The sequence below is a fragment of the Phyllopteryx taeniolatus genome, chromosome 1 (assembly GCF_024500385.1).
Source record: "Phyllopteryx taeniolatus isolate TA_2022b chromosome 1, UOR_Ptae_1.2, whole genome shotgun sequence".
Classification (NCBI taxonomy): domain Eukaryota; kingdom Metazoa; phylum Chordata; class Actinopteri; order Syngnathiformes; family Syngnathidae; genus Phyllopteryx; species Phyllopteryx taeniolatus.
Window position 1 is genome coordinate 11,555,941 of NC_084502.1, and position 24,589 is coordinate 11,580,529.

At 46.7% G+C, this 24,589-nt stretch overlaps 1 protein-coding gene across 1 annotated transcript; it reads left to right on the forward strand.

The window, feature by feature from the left end:
- The first annotated feature begins 4,514 nt into the window (after positions 1-4,514).
- Positions 4,515-23,176, forward strand: lima1a (LIM domain and actin binding 1a). Its single transcript, XM_061771493.1, has 11 exons — positions 4,515-4,624; positions 5,001-5,126; positions 5,366-5,403; positions 6,099-6,445; positions 14,322-14,379; positions 15,421-15,503; positions 15,579-15,644; positions 15,747-15,801; positions 17,054-17,103; positions 17,168-17,301; positions 21,862-23,176. The coding sequence occupies exons 4-11, from the start codon at positions 6,314-6,316 to the stop codon at positions 22,856-22,858; spliced, it is 1,575 nt and encodes a 524-aa protein (XP_061627477.1). The 5' UTR covers positions 4,515-4,624; positions 5,001-5,126; positions 5,366-5,403; positions 6,099-6,313; the 3' UTR covers positions 22,859-23,176.
- Positions 23,177-24,589: the final 1,413 nt, after the last annotated feature.

The following is a 24,589-nucleotide window of genomic DNA, read 5'->3' on the forward strand; positions in this document are numbered from 1 at the left end:
CCCAATAAACCTTGAGGCTTCAAAACTGAGGGCGCACTCTGCCATCTGGTGGACATTTTCTATTACTGCACTTGATAGATCCCTTGGCTGGGAACTAACCAACACAATACAAATACTTTCTGACTGACATTAGTCGTGTTTTTTTTTAAAGGTATCTTTAAAGGTAATTGCGCTTTCCCCGCGCCCTGACGACTTTTTAACGTTTTCTCCCTACATTTGTGCTCCTTTGTCGAAATAGGCTCATTACTTTTTTTCACTGTCGATGTTAAAAAATATATTTAAAAAATCCTAAAAGGAGAGAGAGAGGGAAAGTCAACTTGATTGAGTGACTGAGCTCTTGGGTCTGTTAGAGGTTAGGAACAGAGCACAAAGAAAATGGTGCAACCTGCCGGCTGTACAACCTTCTATTCCCCGGTTCTTTTATTCTGGTCGAGGTAGAACTTCAATGATTAGGTCGGATGAAAAGTTTAACAATTTATTTGAAAATACAAAGTCAAACAATAAGGTTGGTGAAGGTTCAGCGCTGGGCTCTCACCAACGTGTCTCAGACCAGCGTTCGCGTTGAAGAGCCCGCAGAAGTTGTTGTCTGCTTGTTTTATGACCAAAACTGCTTCGTCGTGACGCCATGCAGTCGTCGACCAATCGTAGCTCCAGCCTAGTGTTTGGGGTCCGTTCGGAAATTCAGTCCGATGTTCCCACCGCGCCACGAGACCGCGGCACCCAGAGACAGAGCGTGTTTCACTTTCTATAACTTTACTACTGAACGCGGTGGCTATTGCTAGAGATGCGTCAGTACATCCGCCATATCGAATGTGTCAGTTTTACTTATATCGAGTGGCACACACACTACCGACACTCTGAGTTACCGAAGTCTTCCGGGTTGCGGTGAGCGCGCCCGGAGTGAACTTCCCAGCGCACCCTGCGTTGATATGGTGTTGCGTGTCGGTGCGAGTAGTGTAATGCAATTATATGTTTATAAGGATATTTGGATGTGTATCTGTAATTTGATGTATCGAATAAAAGTGTATGCAGTGTTATGTAAGCGTGCAGCTAGTCATTTCTAACAGGTCTTATAAGAAAGCGCATCGACATGGAGGAGCTTCAACCATGGAGCAACCACGACATCAACAGCCATCCACGGCCTTCGTGAAGACAATTGTCTGATGCTGTTGCCTCCGAGAAAAAATTCTGGCTCATGCGTAAAAGAAAGGCCTAAAACAAATCACACTTTTGCCCTTCAAAATGCTGTCTAATCTAAAAAAAAAAAGAAAAAAAAAACTCATTCAGGCGTGCTATTTTTTTTCTGTCATTGGCTAATTTTGCATTTTTTCGTGGATTGTTTACAACGTTAGCAGAAGCTGCAGTGGAATTTTGTTCTTTTTCTCACTTTGCAAATTCCTAACAAAAAAGGAAGCTGTTTTGTGCGCAGAGAAGTTGATTTTCTTTGTTTTGCCAGGTTATCAAAACTGTAAACAGTACATTGTTGTTTTGCCACCTCTGCTGTGTAGCAGCTGTACACTGACAATAAATTACATGAAGTGAAGACACAATATTACAAGAATTAAGTTGAATAGTTTGAAAATAGCAATCTTTTGAGAATAGTTTTATCCATTCATCCATTTTCAACACCGCTTATCCTGGTTAGGGTTGCGGGACGCTGGAGCCTATCCCAGCTGACTTCGGGCGAAAGGCGGACTACGCCCTGAACTGGTCGCCAGTCCGTCGCAGGCCACATATAGACACGGACAACCATTCGCACTCACATTCACACTGTCACTGAGTGGGAACTGAACCCACGCTGCCTGCACCAAAGTCAGGCGAGTGCACCATTGCACCATCAGTGACTTACAGAATAGTTTTATCGAAAAGAAGAAATAATATTACAAGATTAAAATGGTATTTTCTAGATTAAAAATATTAGAATTTTACGAGAGTAGTTGTATTTCTTTGTAATAAGAGAAGTAATAGGACAAAAATAAAGTTGTCATTTTTTACTTTGATTTTAAATGTGAGATTATGGGAATAAAGTCATACTTTATGAGAGGAGAAAAGGAAAATACGTATCTTAAAAAAATTGGGAGTTACTGAATTTGAAAAAAAACTTTTATATGCTTCGTTTAAAAGAACTAATATTGCAAAAAAATAGGTCTGATCAAATTAGATCAAGAAAAATCTGAATTTTCCCTTTTTTTTTGGAGTAAGACTTAATATCCAGGACACTTGTAAAGGAGATTCTGAAGATCAGTGAGGCTTTCCTGGTTAAAGAATTAAACAAACAAATATTAGCTGAGTAAATTGAAAACATTTTTATGATGAAAAAGCTCTGGCCTTATGTAACATTGAGAATAATGCGGGCAACACATATGGCGACTTCGGCCACCTGCGCTGTGTAGCAAGCGGACGTGAATCCAAAGTAAGGGCAAAGAAAAGGCCCTCCGTCGGCTCCATCATTTTATGAGGATCCTCATAGTTTTGAGAGAAAATAAAGCTGGAATGTGTTTCTTATTATATTTGAAAAATTGAGATGACGAGAAGTATTCACATCAAAAGCACAAAAAGTCAGCCAGGAAGGCTGTGAGAGGAGCAGTTCCGGGTGGCTCCTCGTTCGGTCCATTTCCTTCCACCCCCCACAAACTCGCCTTGATTCCTCCATTTGTCTGCCAGTTCGTGTTCGTGAAAAATGCAGGCCTGAAACACAGCCGGCAAACGTGCTCGCGCTCTGTACTTCAGTACTGAAGTACAAGTACAGGTACTGAGGAGGAGGAGTAGAAGTACTGATGATTCAAGTCCTGTACTCGAGTAAAAGAACAAAAGCAAAATCTACTGACGTACACTAAGGAAGTATTTGGACTTGGCTCCTTCCATGTCGGCCATGCAGCACACAGGATGTGGTGGCGCTGCAATGTACCGCGTACTCAAAGTTGCCCACGCCGGTCCCTCTTGTCGCAGCGGTGTCAAACACACGGCCCACGGGCCAGAACCGGCCCGCCAGGGGGACCAATCCGGCCCGTGGGGATGGAGAACACGTTTATTGCTATTTTTCAATAACAGTCCATTTTGTTGCTAATTTTGTCCACTGGAGGGTGCACTGACAACACTTAAATGACATGGATGCACTTGTGAAGGCCAAACGATGCCAAGTTTCAGGAGCACACTAATATAAATTGGTGTGCCATGTTCTGTGAAAATAAATACCTCCTGTAGAAATGTTGTAAGACATTGAATATTACAAAATTTCAGTCAAAAGCTTCACTTCAAAAGAGGTTGGTTTGTTGGAACCTTTTTGGGTTTTTCCCCCCACGCACTGCCACAACTTCAATTTTTATGTATACATTTACAAAGGATGCACATCTGAATAATTTTGGGTTAAAAATCTCAGACTGCTCATATGATTTGCATTCCATCTTCAAGAGCAGTTTACTTTTACATATTTATGTAGGTATATAATATAAGTGTATATAAGTCCAACAATATATAATAAGTTCTTTTCACCCAAGCCACCATTAGAGATGACACAATACTCAGCTCTTCGAACATCTGCTCTATTTTTCAGTCTTTGATTTTTTTATATGACTGGTTAGCACATCTGCCTCACAGTTCTGAGGAAAAGGGTTCAAATCCCGGCCTCACCTGTGTGGCGTTTGCATGTTCTCCCTGTGGGTTTTCTCCGGGTACTCCGGTTTCCTCCCACATCCCAAAAACATGGATGGTAGGTTAATAGTAAACTCTAATTTGCCTGTAGGTGTGAACCTGAGTGCGAATGGTTGTTTGTTTATATGTGCCCTGCGATTGGCTGACGACCAGTTCAGGGTGTACCCCGCCTCTTGCCCGAATATAGCTGGGATAGGCTCCAGCACGCCGGCGGCCCGCGTGAGGAGAAGCGGTACAGAAAATGGAAGAATGGATGGATGGATGGATTTTTTGATATGTTTAGTGAATGCCCAATTCATTTCCCACGCTGGCCCACTCGGTGGCGCACCAAAAAGGACATATTTTATGAGCCCTTGTGTTCCGTGAAAAGCTCAGTTTGCATTTCTGCAGCAGAAAATAATCATACAATAATAATACTAATAATAATTGCCGCCAAAGAACAAAACCTCTTTTCGAGGACGTCTTAGCTACCTAACTAGGTGCTTGACCTTAAACACCACTCACCAAACAACGCATGTACAAACGCGACAATAATTGTGAATTCACAACAATTGCCTCTTCCGAAGATTCCATCCCCCCCCCGCCCCCCCCACACACACACACCACTGGCTGTCCTTGAAAACAGAAGAAACATGTGGTACAATCATGACATTCAAGCCCCGCCCACGTCATATTGAAGCCACGGTTCTGTTGTTGTAATACTGAATTCCAGCCTAGGTGGCGTCAGACTTTATGGATGATGAATGTACTTTTTAGGAATGAAACCCTGCCCCATCACGTTCTTGGTGAACATTAGGCAACTGTATTTTTGAAATGTTACTTGATGTGAAGAGTTGAAGACGCACTGCACTAGATAAGCGTGTTCTGCTACGCGCACTTGCCCAGAGATCGCCAAATCACGTCTGAGCGGCCACGTGCGTGGCGTGCCGACTTGTTCCTCAGGTACCAGATGGCAGCAGAGGAGAAGAAAACGGTAAGGTGAACCTCTGCCGCCACGTCCGAGTACAAAATTGCTCATTGCCGAGAAAAAACCCGAAAGTCAAGACTTTCATATCTCAAGGTGCCATTGGGTTAGTTTGGATTCACTTTCAACTCTAATCTCCTAATATTCGAAACCCAGACCCTCAAAACAGGACTTGATTCTTGAATCCGTTGACAGACAGAAGGTGCAATCAACGGCAAACGAAAATCCACGAGTGCAGGTTGAGGGAGTGTTTGAAGCCCCCTCCCCATTTCCTGGACTTCTTTTCCCTCTTTACCCTCACTGACCACCTCTGTTTCTGATTTTCTCCCCCTCCCCACCCCCTCACGGCCCTCCCTCCCGATTTCCTTCCCTCTCGCGGGCCAAGGGGGCGGGATAGGTGCCGATCACTTCTGGCGGCTGTCGCATCCGGAGCGCCTCGCCGCATTTCTCGCCGGCCTGCCGACGCTCAAATCGCCCCAGCGGACTGCCGGGTGGCCGGCTCCCCTCTCGGGTTTGGACTTGTTTTGTTTTTCTTCCTCCTTTCCGACTGGACCCAGCGCACCCTTCTCTGAATCGCTCTTTGTCTTTTTGCCCAGTTGTTTCCTGTCTGTGCTGTCTTTATGCGCCCCCCACCCCCCAGCCCTCTCTCTGACAAAGTTGCTCGCACTTAAGTTGGGTTTCAAATGTCTCCAGCCTCACTTTTAGTCGTGTCTTTATGGGCTCGATTGTCCAAATTATCTCCACATTTAGAAGGCGGCCCGTATCGCTCCTTGTGTGTCTAAGAAGTGGTGAGTCATCACATCTGGAGCCTTGATGTGGCTGCGGTAAAGTTTTGTCATTCTCTTGTGTTTTCCTTGTCTTATTTGCCGAAAAGTTGTAGATGTCGTTTTTACAGGCAAAGACAAGTTCTCTTATCTGGCTAACAGTTTCAGCTCGTTGGGTCAGTGCAGCGGCACGGTGGACGACTGGTTAGCACATCTGCCTCACAGTTCCGAGGTTGCGGGCTCAAATCCGGCCTCGCCTATGTGGAGTTTGCATGTTCTCCCCGTGCCTGAGTGGCTTTTTTCCGGGCACTCCGGTTTCCCCCCACATCCCAAAAACATGCACGGTAGGTTGATTGAAGACTCTAAATTGCCCGTAGGTGTGAATGTGAGTGCGAATGGTTGTTCGTTTCTATGTGCCCTGCGATTGGCTGGCGACCAGTTCGGGGTGTACCTCTCGCCCGAAGATAGCTGGTCTAGGCTCCAGCACGCCCGCGACCCACGCAAGGAGAAGCGCTAAAGAAAATGGATGGATGGATGGAGGGTTCATTGCCATTTCTGGGTTCATTTGTGAACAGAGGAAAGATATACAGTATTGTCTTTGGTTTCTGGGCTGAAATTAGGTTTTAGATTGAGGAAAGAGATTCTCGTGCTCATCGAGTGTGTTGGCTTGAGTTATAATAGTGTTTTTTGTGTGTCATAACTAATATTCATCTCTGTAGGTGGCAGAATCTTCGCAGTCATCCCTTCGCTGTGGCAACCAGAGCGTTTTAAAGACACCCCGCCCAGCCACGGCGCCTCACCCGAGAAAGTCAGCCGTCGATCAACAGGTGGCGAGCCGAGGCCCGCCTCACAGATCCGGACCGCGCTGGACACCCGCCAGCTCCCGCCGGAGGACCGAGGTGCAGAGAGGGCGGTGCGGGCGAAGCGGACGGACATGGAGGAGGCCGAGGTCAGCGGAGTCGCAGAGGAGCGGGAAGGGGCGCGCGCAGAGGTGCCCCATTCCGAAAGGCCCAGCGTGCCCCTCGACAACCTCAAGATGATCTTCGAGAAGGGCGAAGCGGACCAGGTGAGGCGCCTCCGCGAGGGTTGCGTACGCACGAGAACCCAACGGCTTTGTCTCGGGGTCAATCCGGCTGCTCTGATTTCCAAACGAGTCAACAAGTTTGCCGTCTTCTTTCATTCCGTCTCCCAATACAGCAGGCTGCCGATCGGTCACGCATGAACTCAATAAGTCTTCTTGTTGTCAAACGCCTCGGAGGGGTCGCGCGCCGAGTCACGCGGCGCGCTCGCTCTCTCCGTGCCATCATTCCGTCAGCTGACCGCTTCTGACGTCATGTTCCGAAAGGATGCTAATGCTTGAAAGTGGAGCATGACGCGTTGAGCCTGCAGCCACGCGCGTCTGAAAAAATGTCACGTTGAAGCACTCGCGAGTCTTCTGATATGACGTGTTAACACAAAGAGTCACTTATGATGGGAAAAGAACATGAAGAAGCGATTATCAAGGATTTTAGGTGTCCAGAATTTGTGGGGACTTCATGGGGGACAGCGACTGAGCCCTCCCGCTAACAGAGAAACTGTGAGTGAAAATTTGTATAAGCTTGGAAAAGCGCCTTTTCTACCTTCAAGCTACTCCGAGCACTTGAACACTCTCGTCATTCACCTACTGATGGCGTAGCATCAGCAGCAACTGGAGGTTTAGTATCTTGCTCAAGGACATTTGGACATGGTCACAAGGACTGAGGGTCAAACCCACAACTTTCGGGTCGGGAATCGACCGCTCTACCACCTGAGCTGTGCCGTCCCAATTCCCTGTATTTACAGTTCGAACCGCAAATACAGCAAACAATGATCCCTAAACAGTCATTTGAAACCTGCAACCGGAGAGTCGCCGGTTCGTATCCACGCCCGAGTGCATATCATCCTTGTTTCCCGAGGCAAGACACTTGACCCGCGTTGCCTACGAATGAATGCGGTTGGATATTTGGTGGTGGTCGGAGGGGCCGTAGGCACAGAATGGCAGCCACGCTTCTGTGCAGGGCAGCTGTAGCTCACAAGTGGCTTCCAACACCAGGTGTGAGTGAGGAGTCAATGAATAATGCCTGCGATTGTAAAGCGTCTTTGAGTATCATGAAAAGTACTATATAAGTGGAATGCATTATTATTATTATTTCAAATTTATTATACAACATTAACACAAATGGTTTACAGATGATTTGATTTAGAAACAATTTGCGCGTGTTCTTCCGCTAAGCAACATATGAAGCTCGTCTCTTAGTCGATTTGCCCCTGTTGCCATTCATACAACTAAATAGGCCCACCATTAACACTAAGTTACAATAACGCAATCACAGTTGACAAGCAGGCAGTTATTCCCAGTTCCAAGCCCAGACCCAGAAAGCAACAGCTGATTAGGAAGCCGGGTCACACGGACACGCCCACTCAACTTGCATCACCAATGCGGTCGCCCCTTATTATGTCAGCAAAGGCTAACGCCGCTTGAAAGCGCACCAGCGCAAGCGTGTGCGTCTTTAAGCCATCACCCGTCATCATAAAGGCTCTGAGGCTAGCTGCGCAGTTCTTGCCAGATGATGAGCAGGGTTAGCGAGCGCACCCCGAGGGGCCTTGTCGATCCGAGCGGGTGAGTGCCCACTCAATTTCGACCAAGTCGAGTCAAAGCTAAAACCTCATGTTGGTACTGTTGTCTTGGAATGAGAGGAACGTAAGTTGGCCACAATGCTACCCGGTCACTCCTGTTTTGATGACATGTTCGGAAGTGAGCAGGGCTTGAAATCGTCTTGATGGAAAGTTTGGAGTGAACCTCGCAAGCGAAGACACGCCGCTCTTAGGAATTTGTGTGCCTGTCCGCTCATGTCCGCTTTCTCCTCTTATCTTTGGATCAAGAATGTGTTTGTAGTCAGTTGGGAAGAGCAGCCTGCCTGCTCGGGCATGATTGGCAGTCGTCATGACGACAACCCATCCGACTCGCTGCGTACGCTGCCGACTCGGAAACTCGAAAGCCACAGCGTGCCCCTCGTAACTGCAGAAGGCTTTTTCGATGTCAATTGATTGGGTTGACGACGTGACGCCCAGATTTCCTCCTCCTTTTCCTGCCCACCTGCTGCTCTTCGCTCGCATTCCCTCTTTGTAGCTGACGCTCAAATTAGGTTTGGGTTGCTGACAACAGAAATATGTCAGTGTGTATCTTAGCTATTTGAATTGTCTATTGACGTTTATACATTTATATGCACATATATACCTTTACGGTCATCGTTTTGTGTTGGATATTGTCAGAGTGTTTATTTTGCAAAATCTTAGGCGAACGATCACTTGCGTTTCCGCTGACGTATGCGGATGGTGCGAGAGAGAGAGAGACGACAGTATATGATGTTGTGGTGGACTTCTAATCTTGGATTTATCTACTGCTGGTTTATAAGGCGTGCACGTTTTCACGAGCCATAAAATGATTGTGGCCATCAGTACGAAGCGTGGTTCTTTACCAGAGTAGATGCACTTTTGACCTGTTGAGTTGTGTCCTCACTCGGTTATGTACGGCCAAACCTTCCCACTTTTGTCTTACGTCGGTTGTTCTGCTGATTTCTAGTGTTCGAGAGGGGGTGGTTATCACCGAATGACGAGATGAACGATCACGTCAGCCTCCGCAAGGTGCCAGTTACGATGACGTCAATTTGAAGACGTCTGCACGCATGTGCTCACTTGGACTTTTTTTGACTGTGGATTGGCTCTAGTCACTTTCTTTATCGTTATTGTCACTTTGTTTATCGTTATTGTACACAGTGGCGGTCGTCATCAATAACTGGTGAGAGGAGCGATGGTGTCGATTATAGGACACGCATTGCATTGCATGTGGCCGAATTTTTGTTTGTACTTCTCAGTGGAACGTTCCGACTGGGAGCACTTCTTAATACTGCATAGAATATGCGAAACGCCATTACGAACTAAAACTAAGGTTTTGAACAACATTCATTCATTCATTCATCTTCCGTTCCCTTTATCCTCACTCGGGTCGCGGGCGTGCCGGAGCCTATCCCAGCTATCTTGGGGCCAGAGGCGGCGTACACCCTGAACCGGTCGCCAGCCAATCGCAGGGGTTTTGAACAAACAGAACCTCTAAAAGGGTTCAGTTGTTAAGATTTGTTAAGTTGTGTCAAGATGCCAACAAAAAAAGGGGGAAATTCGAACTTTGTGATTTTTCTTAAGTTGAGCACTTTATTTCAACACGTATAAGTCATGTTTTATTGACTTTATTGACTTTATTTATTGATGTTTTATTATTACTTTTTAGTCAGTAAATGAGAGAACATTACACAGTTGTGCTCATATTTTTGATTACCAGAGCAGAATTTGTTAGATGTTCTGCTCTAATATCATTCCATCAGTGGCATAACAAGACAAACAATACTGTCGTTTATCGTGAAAGTTTTGGGGAAAATGTATTGTTCTAAAAAATGTGTTATCGTGGCAGGCTTAACCACAACAAAATATATTGAGAGAGAGCAAGAGCAATGGATAACAAAATATTGTACAAACAATATAAAAGAGAGTAACAACTGCAATAAAACTCTCCAATATAGCGGGACCGCAAAGCAAGAACCGTGATCCAGCGAAGGATTACTGTATCTGTATTCTGTGATGATAAATTGCAGGGACTCATTGTTCTGGGGCTGGGACTCATTGTTTCCATGACACGTGCATCCTGGGACTCATAGTCTCAAGTGTCAAATGATCTATGACACGTGAGCCAATACTTTTGGCAATACAGTGTGTCACTTTTCAGGAAACGGCATGTTCGTTGAGCCATTTAACTTTGCATCGTCAAAGAGAACGACCCATTTTCAAGACTTTACATTGGTCTATAACTCATGTAAAAATAATACACGTAAGACTGATGAATTGTATAGTAGATTTGTGAAACTATAAGAACTTGAGCAAATTTGGACATGTGCAAGTCAGAGGTAATTCTTGAGTCTTGAGTCTGAAAAAAGTTCAAGTCCCAAATGAAGTCGATGTAGTTAACTCAAGCGCAGTCTGCACTAAATTTCAAGTCAGTCGATTCAAGTCATGACTTAGGTTAGCCAAGTCATAAATCAGAAGCGGCGCACAGGGCGAGCGTACGAGGGTCGACATCCCCGCCCGAGCGCATGCCGTCTTCGTGTCCCTGGCCAAGACACTTGACCCGCGCAGAGTTCGCTCTACGAATGCATTCACAATCACTTTTGAATGGTCCCCCAACCAATCGCCTTATTGTCTTTTACTTTATTGCCTTGACAATTTAAGGCATAACTGATGTGAAGCTTAGGTCATGTCTGACCAGTTCATCATATGGATGTACTCGACGTAGCTTGCTCGTACGGCACGCTATCTCGAGAGTACAGATTTTCAGACGTACACAGGCAAGACCGGTCAAGTCGTGTAGTCGAGTCGCGTCTCATCAATACCGAGTCAAAGGTGAGTCTTTCATAAAGGCCAAGCAAGGTCCGAGGCCCTAAAATTGACGACGCGAGACAAGTCATGTGACTGGAGCCGCCCGCCGCCCCTCCATAGTAATCTGTAATCTGGCCTTGATTGGCGGGGCATCGCTCCCATTTTGGAAGAGGAGTAAACCTCATTCGGCCGTTTTTGATTAAGGCCCATCGGCCCCCCCCCCCCCCCTCCTCCCCAGCCTGCATGAATCCCCCCGACCCCCCTCGCTGCACCTGCTCCCTGTGCCCATCCCCCCGCCCTCCCTGAAGCCTTTCTGGGGGCTCAACCCCAACCATCATCTCCTCTCCGTGCGGTGAGCCAGAGCGGGCCGGCCCCACCGGAGCTGAGCAGCGCACCGATTGAACGCCGCCGGCTTCTCGTCTCCGTCCTCGCTGGTCTCCACGAGAGGTACTTGGCTGTATGTGGGCTGCTCTCTGCTCTTGGCTCTCTGATGTCTTCCAAGTGGTCTGCTTTGTGGTGGATTGCATTGTTGGAGGAAGGAAAGCTGCCTCTAAAAGTTCCCTTCATGTGGGGGTGGGGGACTTGATAAGTGGCTCTTTGGGGCCAAACTGTGTTGACTGTGCCCTTTCCTTCTTGGTCTTGGTTTTTGGGAGCCCTAATGTGAGGCCAGGGTGTTGTTGTTTTTGGTCGCGCGCGCGCGTGTGTGTGTGTGTGTGTGTGTGAGGGAGCTTTAACAGCGTCAAGATTAGCAGCAGATTCTTTGTCTGGCCCGTTGATCCACCCTCCCGCGTGCCTGTTTACATCCACCCAGCCACATGTTTAGACCCCCTCCTCGTGTGTCTGGGATCCGTCCGTCCATCCCTCCTCTAAGCTGCCCCCTCGGCCACCCGCAGGGTTTGATCTTTTATCATGGAGGTGGTTTGGGAGTGAAGGGGGTTTCTTTAGCCTAGATTCTTGGTCTGTGGGTGTCTTATATACAGTGATGTGAACAAGTATTGGCCCCCTTCTCAAATTCCCATTCTTTTGCATAGTTACCCCACTTTAATGTTAAGATCATCAAACAAATGTAATTATCGGACACATCGAACCAAAGTGAACTTAAAATGCTGTTGTTAAATGGTGATTTCATTTATTAAGGAAAAAAAAGCTATCCAAAGTTACTTGGCTTTGTGTGAAAAAGTAATTGATTCCCTAAACCTAAGAACTGGTTGGGCCATCCTCAGCAGCAACAACTGAAATCAAGCGTTTTCTAGAACTGGCAATGAGTTTTTCCACATCTCTGTGGAGATATTTTGGCCCCCTATACCTTGCATAACTATTTGAATTCAGCAAAAATGGAAGCTTTTCGAGCATGAACGGCCTTTTTACGGTCATGCCACTGCATTTCAATTGGATTAAAGTCTGGACTTTGGCTAGGCCTCTCCAAAACCTTCATTTTGTTTTTTTTAAGCCATTCAGAAGTTGACTTGCTGGTGTGTTTTGCATTGTTATCCTGCCGCAGAACCCAAGTGCGCTTCAGCTAGAGGTCACAAACTGATGGCTGAACATTCTCCTTCATGATTTTCTGTTGAAGAGCAGAATTAATGGTTCTATCAATCACAGCAAGTTGTCCAGGCCCTAAAGGAGTCAAGCAGCCCCAAATCATCACACTACCGACACCATGTTTGCCTGTTGGTATGATCTTCTTTTTCTAAAATGCTGCTTTACATTTACGTCAGATGTAACGACACACAGCTTCCAAAAAGTCCATATATATATATATATATATATAATGCAAAAGTAAAAGGAGATTTTATGTTCTTCTTGGTCAGCAGTGGTTTCCACCTTGGAACTCTGCTATGGATGGGATTTTTGCCCAGTATCTTCTTTACTGACGAGTCATAAACACTGATCTTAACTGAGGCAAGGGAGGCCTGCAGTTTTAGACATTAATGTGCTCTTGGTGTAACTTTTCTCGGCCGGCCAGTTCACCACTGTTCCATGTTTTCTCCATTTGAGGTTAATGGCTCTCACCGTGGTTCGCTGGAATCCTAAAGCTTTTGAAATTGCTTTGTAATTCTTTCCAGACCGATAGATGTCAATGACTTCATTTCTCATCTGCTCTTGAATATCTTTGGATCGTGGCATTTTGTTGCAGGTTTTTTTTAGATATTTTGGCCAATTTCCTTTTGTCATACAGATTCCATTTGCGTGATTTCTTGATTGAACAGGTTTCTTGAGATAATCAGATTTGGGTGTGGTCAGTGAAAATGAACTCAGCTATCCCAAAAATTTGATTAATTCTGAATTCATTCTTGATTTAACAAACGGGGCATAACTTTTTCCACACAGGGCTTTGTAGCTTTGAATTTAGTTTTGAAATCACCATTTACTTTGCATGAATCCGTAGCGATGTAGTAGCTCAGTTTCAATAAGGTTGGTGAGTACAACATCACTCCCTCTCATGCAATATTGCTGAAATGTTCTTTATGTTCTTTAGTGTTGTTTAATCATTAAATAATACCAAATACACAAGAAAAATCAATTAGTAAATAGTAATCGGAAACAAATATTTTACAATAGACTTTACTGCAAAATAAAAACAATTCTCAATGAATCCATTGAATAATGTATTCTAAAAATATTGGATAGCTGCGGCCCTCTACGTAATACAATCAAGTGATGATATATTTTTAGGATGTTTTTAATGATATATTTTTAGGATTTTCATAACAGCTGACGCAGGCAGGTAAACCGGGTAAGAGCGCAATTTCCACTTTCACTGGTCTGAGCTGCAGTTGGGCACTTATGTTACAAGCTTTCACGAAGGAGCTTGTTGAAGTGAGGAAAAGCAAGCCGGAGCCGGTGGAGCGTTCCACTCCGCCAGGATCAAGCGCCGCCGCTCCTCGTGCGGTACGATCCACTACGTGTTCTGCGCTGTCGTGTCAAATGCGACTCACTGAGGCCTGCGGACGTTCGGGCGCTTCACACGTGAGCCGACAACATCGAGTGGCGGTGGAGCCAAGAATGCAGCTGTGTGCATTATTAGCGCTAAAATGAGTCAAGCCAGTGAAGAAAAAACATGTTGTTGTTTTTGAATTGGTTAATGCTAGCTGAAGAGAAGCAGGAGATGAGTAGTCAATGAGTATTATAAGTTGTGCTTTGGATGCACTTCCGACTCCAGCAGGGTTTCAAATTTTCAATTCAAATACGGGACCAGCATGGAAGCTGCGACATGTGCAGTGTTTTTTCTCTTCTGCCGATAAGACGGGTTGTCTGTCGGGCTTTCTGAGCTCATTAAGGGGATTATTAAAGTGGTGGCGAGACGGACACACACACATTCTCAAAACAGTGTCTTGCATTTGGATGCGTGCGATGAGCGCCACTGAGGACGTCAGCCGTGCATGTTGACACATGAATGAAGAGTGTGTGCCATGCAGGACACACTCTCGAGCAGTTTTTTGCTTTCTGGCTTGTGTTTTATTGCCTCCTATTTTGTTTTCCTGTTGTTTTCTTTCAAGGCGTCGTCAAGCAGAGGAAACGGTGCTAATCCAGCCAGCATGGAGCAGCTTCTGGGGGGTATGTACCCTATCTGTGCTCGAACATGACCATTTGAATGCAAAACACCGAAAATGGATGTATTAGAGCCGCAATGTCTTTCCAGCTTTTATCTATCCAGAGCGCGCACGCTTTCACATGACGACTGGTCACACCGCCGTCGCACGCCGTATAAAATAGTGTCGCACGGCCATTCGTAGGGGATGAGAAGTGAAGGTGAGGTGTTAAATTTCAGTTGTTGTCCAGCTTTTCGGCTCCGATACTAACTTTGAAGTTGAGAACTGGCCAGTTCAACCGAGCAACACGGCCCAACGCCACTGATGTGGACCGTTGCAAAAAAAATGACAGTTGGCAACTCTCGGCCGCACAGCAAGCGACTGAGCACCGTAGATCCACCGACGCGCCGTAACAGAAAATCTGCGACCCAGTATTAGGTTTTGAGGCTCCGCATTCAATACACTGTAGGCCTACTGCTAATTTTGTACGGCGCCACAAAAACATGGCGTGATTGTCAAGGAATAAACCGAGGAAACAAGCGAGATTAAGAAGAGTGTGGATATTTTGAGCGGCCGGAGAGGCTGTTGGCAGTGATCGATCGCCTCCATTCACCGACTGCGCTCGTGCGTTTTTCACCGGAGCGTCACCGACCGCAAAACTAGTGGCCACTAATGAAACTAGTGGCTGAATCCCGCACACTACGTGAACGTTCAGGCGGTTTTGGTGGTGGCGTTCGTTGTGTTGCAGGCCTTACACAAAAAGGTGGAAAACAGCGGCTTTCCAAGAAGTATAACGGGGGCTTTCTGACACGACCCCTGAAGGTGGAAAACGATGGGGGGCCCAATCCGTGTCTGAGCCATTTCTGCAAACCACTTACAGTATATACAGAACAGCGAAATGAAGTAAAGGCAACTGCTGGCGTGAAAGTTCAAGGGGCTTCCGCTATTACCTCCGAATGCGGGAAATGGCCGACTTCACAGTCTCCCCACTTCTGTGGGTTGACACTTTGACCCCAAAACTTTTCCTCTCACCTTAACGTGTCGTCTCGCCTCGCGTTTGCATCAGACGGGAGTCTCGCGGAGTCGACCCCTCTCCGAGACCGGATGGCCCTCTACCAGGCGGCCGTCTCCAAACAGGATGCCACCCCGGTCAGTGGGAGTACTGTACACTTCCTAAGATCCACAGATCGACAAAAGCACTCATAATAGTCATTTATCTCTCAGACTGATCTGCAAGAACCGTTTGGTGGCAAACAGAAGGAGAATGTTCCACCCTTCTCCCTGGACATGGTGAGCTCAGCTTTAACTGGATCACAATGATTGATTGATTGATTTTTTTTTTAGCATGAACATATGACACAAGTTCTAGAAGTTCTTTTTGTCTCTGTACAGAGTCCAGAGCCTGAGCCAGCAAACAGCAGAAAGAGTTTTAGTGCCGAGAGCAACGGTAAGGTATTTCAGTGGGAGAAGCGCACACGTGTACAAAATGGTCGGGACCCCTCTGTTGATGAAAGTGGTCCAACAGAAACATCTTAAAAAACAAGTAAAGAAAGTGGCCTGCACAAAAATACAGTACTGCAGATGGAATGTTTCAGCTTTTTTTTATACAGTAGTCGTCCAATAGTATATATATCAGGGCAGGTCTTTGTTTCACAGTTGGTAGATCCAGTGTTCTTTTCTTTTTTACACAGGGCACAGGCAAAATTGTTGGTCCCCATTTGTTCAAGAAAGACAAAGCCACACTCATCACAAAAACATTGTGACAAACTTCACAAAGTCAGGACATGTTCAACAAAACTCATTTGATTGCGATGATTCCCTCGAAAGCTTATGCCATAAAGTAATGAGGTTAAGGGTCCCACGATTTTTGTACAGTCCGCTTTCCTTTTCATTCGTTGAATTGCGTTGCGGCTCTGGCGCCTGACGGGCCCTCCAAGGACCCGCATCCTCGGCATTTGCGACCACGTTCGAGCAATTTGGCCGCTCCTGGTGCCGAGACGGCACAAAAAGCTCGTTTACCAATTAGCACAAAAATGAAACAATGCCCGATTTTCATGGTTTAATTTTCAGCAAGTCACTGATGGTGTAGTGGTATACTCGCCTGACTTTGGTGCAGGCAGCGTGGGTTCAGTTCCCACTCAGTGACGCTATGAATGTGAGTGCGAATGGTTGCCAGTGTCTATATGTGCCCTGTGACTCACTGGCGACCAGTTCAGGGTGTCGTCTGCCTTTTGCCTGAAGTCAGCTGGGATAGGCTCCGGCACCCCGCGACCCTAACCAGGATAAGCGCTGTTAAAAATGGATGGAAAAAATTGATAATTTTCAGCCTTTTTTTTTTTTTTTTTTTAACTTTTGTCAGTTTCAAGTTATTGAAGTTAACATTGTGGGGTTTTCTTTCATTAACAGAGGGCTTCCATACCAACTTTGTCCACGTGGGTATATTGTCAACTAGTTCGGTTGATGATGCGTGCGGGAAATATTGCTGTGAATGATCAATTACGTAATAAGAGTGGAAATCTCGGGGACAACTGAGACAACGCAATTCCACGGAATTCTACGTTTGGCTAGTGTGAGCGCACTGCCGCTAATTGAAATTTGGTTGACTCTGCGTCGTCCTCTGGCACAAGTGAAAGCGGTGGGCCGGGGGCCCGGCATGATTTTTGGATTCAAATTGCCGAAATGTTGATTTTCCGCCACAGGTCCCGGTGCTGGCAACGCCGTATCCTGCTCTCCAGCCAAAACTCCGAGGGTGAGTCTTTCGCACCTCAACGCCGACTCAATGCAGGTTTTGATCACGATTGTTTCCGGGTCAGAATTTCCGGCCACCTGTGCGGGAGGCGTGCGTGTCCTGTCAGAAGACGGTGTACCCTCTGGAGAGGCTGGTGGCCAACCAGCAAATTTTCCACAGCGCTTGCTTCCGCTGCTGCCACTGCAACACCAAACTCAGGTGAGGCGGCCGCCGACTGGAAGCTGGCGATTCCGACCAATGATTACAACCCAGAAATTAAAAGCAACTAAAATAAGAAACATTGTCGACAATAATTCCAGCTGTACTTTCTTAGCACCTCTTCTCATTTAGACATTGTGCGTATGACTTTATACACTTCATATTAGTCTGACCTCGTCCACCCCTTGTGTAGTTTTTCCGAACGCTACGAAGGAGTATTAAGGCCACACGGAGAAGAAGAAAAAAAAAGCGATAATAGAAGCCTGGTGTGATTTTTTTTTTCAAGAAAAATGCATATTATAATGTTGAAATTTTGTGACGTGAAGGAAGTCGTAAACAGAATATACAGGTACATCTCAATAAATTAAAAAATAGTGTCAAAAGCTTAATTTAGATAGTTCCATTCAAAAAGGGAAATATTTCAGGTTTTTATATATATATAAATATATATATATATATATATAAAAAAAAAAAAAAAAAAAAAAAAAAAAAGGCGGCACGGTGGACGACTGGTTAGAGCGTCTGCCGCACAGTTCTGAGAGCCGGGGTTCAATCCCCAGCCCCGCCTGTGTGGAGTTTGCATGTTCTCCCCGTGCCTGCATGGCTTTTCTCCGGGCACTCCACTTTCCTCCCACATCCCAAAAACATGCATTAATTGGAGACTAAATTGCCCGTAGGTGTGACCGTGAGTGCGAATGGTTGTTTGTTTGTATGTGCCCTGCGATTGGCTGGCAACCAGTTCAGGGTGTACCCCGCCTCCTGCCCGATGATACATGGGATGGGCTCCAGCACGCCCGCGACCCTGGTGAGGAGAAGCGGCTCAGAAAATGGATGGATGGATATATATATACCCCCGTCTGTTCGATTTATTATTATAATTATTTTTGTCAAGTTTCATTTTTCGAGTTTATTCGCTTTTTTCCTGTGGAACCTACCCTCAGCTATTCACTAAAACTCAATCTATTTAAGGGTTTTGGTGCTCTTTCTGTAACACTCTTAAGATGCCACAAGATGGAACCAAAGCCATGGCAAATAGGAATGTAGTAATTGGTGTCAAGGAAGTATGTTGAAGTTAGACAGCTCAACTGAGAGATTTTATCTTTGTATGTCAGGGAGGAGATAAGTTTAGCCTGGGTTGTAAGCAGAAGTTTGAGTCTTTGCCGCAAGTGTACGTTTTTGCTCTGCTACACGTGCACTTACGGTGCATTTTATTTAGGAATTAAATCATGTCAGCCATTTATTTCAAAAATAAAATTTGTAAGATGAGCGTGAAATGATATTGATATGTTTTAAGATCCTAGTTAGTGGTATATTTAGAATATATAGACAATAGATCAAATGCCACTAAAATGCAATTTTTTTCCCACTGTTATGCAGAACATAGGCAGCCCTATGGAGTGGGTGGGTGGGGGTTCACAAGCCACTGCAAAGTGTAGGCCGGTCCCAAGCCCGGATAAATGCAGAGGGTTGCGTCAGGAAGGCCATCCGGCTTAAAACTTTGCCAAACAAATATGAGCGTCCATCGAAAGAATTCCATACTGGATCGGTCGTGGCCCGGGTTAACAACGTCCGCCACCGGCGCCGTTAACCTGCAGGGCGCCGGTGGAAATTCAGGTACTGTGGGTCGAAGATGAAGGAGAGGTGGAAGGCGGGTTCTTCGGCAGAAAGAGAAGAGGATAGCACAGAACTGAATGTGGGGGACTTTGAATGTTGGGACTATGACGCGAAAATCTCGGGAGTTGGTTGACATGATGATTCGGAGAAAGGTTGATATATTGTGTGTCCAGGAATTCAGGTGGAAAGGCAGTAAGGCTAGAAGTTTAGGGGCAGGGTTTAAATTATTTTACTATGGTGTAGATGGGAAGGAGGAACATAAAATGACCTACAAGAGTGCAGGTAGAAGCACGCAGGTGGATTATATCTTGTGCAGACGATGTAATCTGACTGTAAAGTAGTGGTAGGGGAGAGTGTGGCTAGGCAGACAGGAGAGAACTTGGTGTATCTTCTTCAGGAAAGGAGAGAAGGAGACTTGGTGGTGGAACCTCAAAGTACAGGAAATCACACAAGGAAAGAGGTTAGCTAAGAAGTGGGACACTGAGAGGACCGAGGAGAGGCGAAAGGAAAACATTGAGATGCGACATAGGGCAAAGGTAGAGGTGGCAAAGGCCAAACAAGAGGCATATGATGACATGTATGCCAGGTTGGATACTAAAGAAGGAGAAAAAGATCTATACAGGTTGGCCAGACAGAGGGATAGAGATGGGAAGGATGTGCAGCAGGTTAGGGTGGTTAAGGATAGAGATGGAAATATGTTGACTGGTGCCAGCAGTGTGCTAGATAGATGGAAAGAATACTTTGAGGAGTTGATGAATGAGAAAAATGAGAGAGAAGGGAGAGTAGAAGAGGCAATTGTGGTGGACCAGGAAGTGGCAATGATTCGTAAAGGGGAAGTTAGAAAGGCATTAAAGAGGATAAAAATTAAAAGGCAGTTGGTCGTGATGACATTCCTGTGGCGGTATGGAAGCATCTAGGAGAGGTGGCTATGGAGTTTTTGACGAGCTTGTTCAACAGAATTCTAGTGGGTGAGAAGATGCCTGAGGAATAGAGGAAAAGTGTGCTGGTGCCCATTTTTAAGAACAAGGGTGATGTGCAGAGCTGTGGGAACTGTAGAGGAATAAAGTTGATGAGCCACACGATGAAGTTATGGGAAAGAGTAGTGGAGGCTAGACTCAGGACAGATGTAAGTATTTGCGAGCAACAGTATGGTTTCATGTCTAGAAAGAGTACCAGAGATGCATTATTTGCCTTGAGGATGTTGATGGAAGAGTACAGAGAAGGTCAGAATGAGCTACATTGTGTCTTTGTAGATCTAGAGGAAGCCTATGACAGAGTACCCTGAGAGGAACTGTGGTACTGCATGCAGAAGTCTGTAGTGGGAGAGAAGTATGTTAGAATAATACAGGACATGTATGAGGGCAGCAGAACAGTGGTGAGGTGTGGTGTAGGTGTGACAGACGAATTTAAGGTGGACGTGGGACTGCATCAGGGATCAGCCCTGAGCCCCTTCCTGTTTGCAGTGGTGATGGATAGGCTGACAGATGAGGTTAGACTCGAATCCCCGTGGACCTTGATGTTTGCAGATGACATTGTGATCTGCAGGTGGAGGAACAGTTAGAAAGGTGGAGGCATGCACTGGAAAGGAGAGGAATGAAAATTAGTTGAAGTAAGACAGAATATAACAGAAATATGTGCATGAATGAGAGGGGTGGATGGGGAAGAGTGAGGCTCCAGGGAGAACAGGTAGCAAGGGTGGAGGACTTGAAATACTTGGGGTCAACAGTCCAGAGCAATGGTGAGTGTGGTCAGGAAGTGAAGAAACGGGTCCAAGCAGGTTGGAACGGGTGGAGGAAGGTGTCAGGTGTGTTATGTGACAGAAGAGTCTCTGCTAGGATGAAGGGCAAAGTTTATAAAACAGTGGTGAGGCCAGCCATGATGTACGGATTAGAGACAGTGGCACTGAAGAGACGACAGGAAGCAGAGCTGGAGGTGGCGGAAATGAAGATGCTGAGATTCTCGCTAGGATTGAGGATGTTGGATAAAATTAGAAATGAGCTCATCAGGGGGACGGCCAAGGTTAGATGTTTTGGAGACATAGTTAGAGAGCAGACTTCGATGGTTTGGACACGCCCAGAGGAGAGAGTGTGAGTATGTTGGTAGAAGGGTGATGAGGATGGAGCTGCCAGGCAAGAGAGCTCGAGGAAGACCAAAGAGAAGATTGATAGATGTAGTGAGGGAAGACATGAGGGCAGTTGGTGTTAGAGAGGATGATGAAGGAGATCGGCTCACATGGAAAAGGATGACACGCTGTGGCGACCCTTAACGGGATAAGCCGAAAGGAAAAGAAAAAGAAGAAGATAGGCCAAAATGAGTCAGGTCGATTGTATGCAGTACTGGCTGAAAGGCAGGAAAACAAGCGGGTCAGATCAAAGGGCTCAATGTGCAGGTGTGAGTCGCCAACTGTCATTTAATTTATTCGTGGGCCAACAAGCCAACGCTCCGTGAATTCTGCTTTACATGACAAGAGCTGACATCCGGGGAACAAAACCAGACGTCGCTATCGATGCCCGGTCACCGCAAGACACCGAGATAGCGCCAACTACCAATCAGAGCAAAGCTGTTTCCCATATTCAAATTCTGGAGAACAGTGATCCAATCAGAGCAAAAGCTTATTTACATGTCAAATATTAATGAATAATAAATCCATCCGTCTTTGTCAAGCATTGTAGAGCAACGAGAAGAGCTTTGAAAAGGGCCTCCTGGGCATTTCCGACCCAAATTATCTTGCAAACCCGACAACAGGACATCAAAGATTTTTTATTTATTTATTTTCAAACAGGTGTGGCATGGGATCTTTAGCATTTTTTTTGGGGGTGGGGAGGGTCGATGACTCTCAGTTCTTCGTTATTTGCGCCAGGATGTTGCATGCTTGAGGCCCCAGTACTCCTTGTAGAGTAAGTTCAAAGCATCGCCTTCTTTTTTTTGCCCTCTCTCATGGTCTAGTTTGGTCAACTACGCCTCCCTGCACAACAACGTGTACTGCAAGCCGCACTTCTGCCAGCTCTTCAAGGCCAAGGGCAACTACGATGAGGGCTTTGGCCACCGGCCCCACAAGGAGCTGTGGGAGAGCAAAGGCGAGCTGCGGGAGATAATGACGGCGGCGACTTCGCCACAGGCCGGCGCTCACGCTGAGAGCTTCTCTTCCCTCGGCTCAGAGCTGGCGAGCCCCAGCGTGGAGGACTCCCCGCTCGCCAAGGTCAATGTCCTGACCGCCACCATGGAGGCCCTGGGACAAGGATCCCTGGAGAAGAGCGACAGGCCGGCGGAGGCGCGCAGGCTGAAAATCTCCTGGCCGCCGCAACCGGAAGGCGTCGGCCGCCGCAGCGGAGCCGCCGCACCCGCCGAGGGGGCCGGCAAGCCCATCCGAGCAAAGTGGCCCCCAGAGGACGGCTCCTCCTCGTCCTCCTACTCGCCGCCTGAACAAGCCAGAGGAGCTTCCTGCCTGTGGAGGAGCTCCTCCTTGAAGGAGCCCCGCACACCCTTCATGCCGACCAGCCAGGCCGAGCCCGACGAGGGGTCCCCTAGCGGGGGGACGTCGCCAGACGACAGCGTGCCCGCACAAGACGGCCGTGTGGATGTCAACGGCAGCTTTGGGGAGGAGGGCGAAGATGTGTCTGAGCAGGAAGGTGAGGACGTGCTGGACAAGGGTGACCAAGATGCGGAGAAGGGAGAAGACGTGCCCATGCGTCAGCTCACCCATGAGGTCCGCGCAGGGGGTCGGGCTCACCGGAAGGAGCAGACGGACGACCGTGAAGATGCGAAAGTCGACAAGTCGTCTCTGGAGGAAGAGGCAGAGGCCGGCCGCTTGCCGCAGGACGCGGGCTTCCGGGACTGCGAGGAGGCTGAGGACAAGGCACAGCTGGAGATGCTGACCGTGGAGGAAATGATCAAGCGAAATCGCTACTATGACGAAGAGGAGGAGGAAGATGACGATTGCTAAAGTCACCTTCCTCGTCCCCCTGCCTCGTTGCTGCAGTGTCTGGTCTTGAACACAAGCAAGCTCTTGAACTGTGCCTCATCCTTCTGCATTCAAAGCCATTCTGACTGCTTTTTTTCCTCTGACCTTTTTAACTGTAACGTAGTTCAACTTTGTCCCAGTTACAGAATATTTGTATACATAAATGCCCGAAGATTATACCGCAGAGGTATTTTACACTACCCTTTCTCATTTGAATGTGTTTTGCAATTGCAGCTCGCTGCTTCTTTATTCAAGATTGCAATGACAACTAAATCAGCAAATAAACTAAACCTTTCAATATGTTTTTTTTTTTTTTTTAAACAGGGTAAACGGTAAGGAAAATGGATGGATGGATGGTTTAGTTTTTTTTTTAAACACTTACCATTCGGTATGTTCACCTTGATAAAAGGATGAATCAAGACTGAATAATCTGGTTCTGATGTGGTGTTTTTAAGGCCATGACTTGCTATTTAAATACATTGTGTACAAAATGCCTCAGTTGTTATTCCTGTGAAAGAGGCTAATGTAGCAACAGGTACCTTTAAGGTGCCCTGAAAATAAATCAATGGCAGATAATTCGAGAATAAACCAACTCGTTGTGTTGTGAAAAGGTAGGCCACCCACCCTTACGTCCATCTGTCCGTCTGTTCACCCACCCGTCCGGCGACCTACCTGTCCATCCATCCATCCATCCATCCATCCATCCATCCATCCATCCATCCATCCATCCATCCATCCTCTTGAGGGTCACGGGTGTGCTGGCGCCCACCGCGACTGACTTGGGGCGAGAGGCGTGCTACACCTCGAACTGGTCACCAGCCAGTCACGGGGCACAAATAGACAAACAACCTTTCACACCTACGGACACTTTGTGAAGCCGACAACATGTTGGAATTTGGGAGGAAGCCAGAACACGCACAAACTCCACGCAGGAAAGCCGGGCCCGGGACTTGAACCGCTAACTGTGAAGGCAGACTAGATTGACATGGTAACGCAAAGACAGAAAGCTGATGATTGGACAAAAAAAAAAAAAATATCCACATACTTGTACATAATGGAAACAATCCAGCCAAGAGAAATGCTACAGAATGAAGAGAGTGCTGGGAATTATACTCAAATTTCGGTTGTAAATCTAGGTCAGCGCTTTTAATTGTGTCTAGGCCAGCAGAGAAGGACTTGAAGCAGAACCAAAATTGTCATCTGAAAATAGAATATTTACCAATTGGAAACTCTTGCTCAATGGTCGTTTTGTCCTGGCTTATAACCTTAAAAATTCCCCTGAACGTGCAGTTCTGTGAGTTTACCTGTGCAGGAACATTCCCGGCAAATGTGGAAATGGAAATCTGGAAATGCTCGGAGCACCATCTTGCGTTGCTTTGCAATTCCATGTGGAGAGCATGCCAATGTGTGCAACGTGCTCGATCTGCGCTCCGTCACCGCGGGGGCGCCCTCTGCCCCACAGAGCCGACAAGAGGTTGTCAAAGCAGGTAGCGAGAGTGCATCGGACTTGTTTTCCCAGGCAAATAGAGTCTCGTGAAATTAAAATAAGCAGTGCGAGGGTGTCGGACCTCTGCGGTGACAGCTGACAGAATGCGGCGGCTCGCGTCGGCACCGTGATGACGACGACGACAATTACGAGCGGGCGTAAGTCTGAAATAAGATGACTTGTGGACATCGCGCTCATCCGCTGAGAGGATGCAGGTCCGCCAACCT

Bases quoted from the DNA above. Each gene is read 5' to 3' on its own strand.
- lima1a (XM_061771493.1), top strand. From the start codon at position 6,314: ATGGAGGAGGCCGAGGTCAGCGGAGTCGCAGAGGAGCGGGAAGGGGCG. The intron at 15,504-15,578 runs GTCAGTGGGAGT...TTTATCTCTCAG, and splicing joins CCAAACAGGATGCCACCCCG to ACTGATCTGCAAGAACCGTT. The intron at 17,104-17,167 runs GTGAGTCTTTCG...TTTCCGGGTCAG, and splicing joins CTCCAGCCAAAACTCCGAGG to AATTTCCGGCCACCTGTGCG.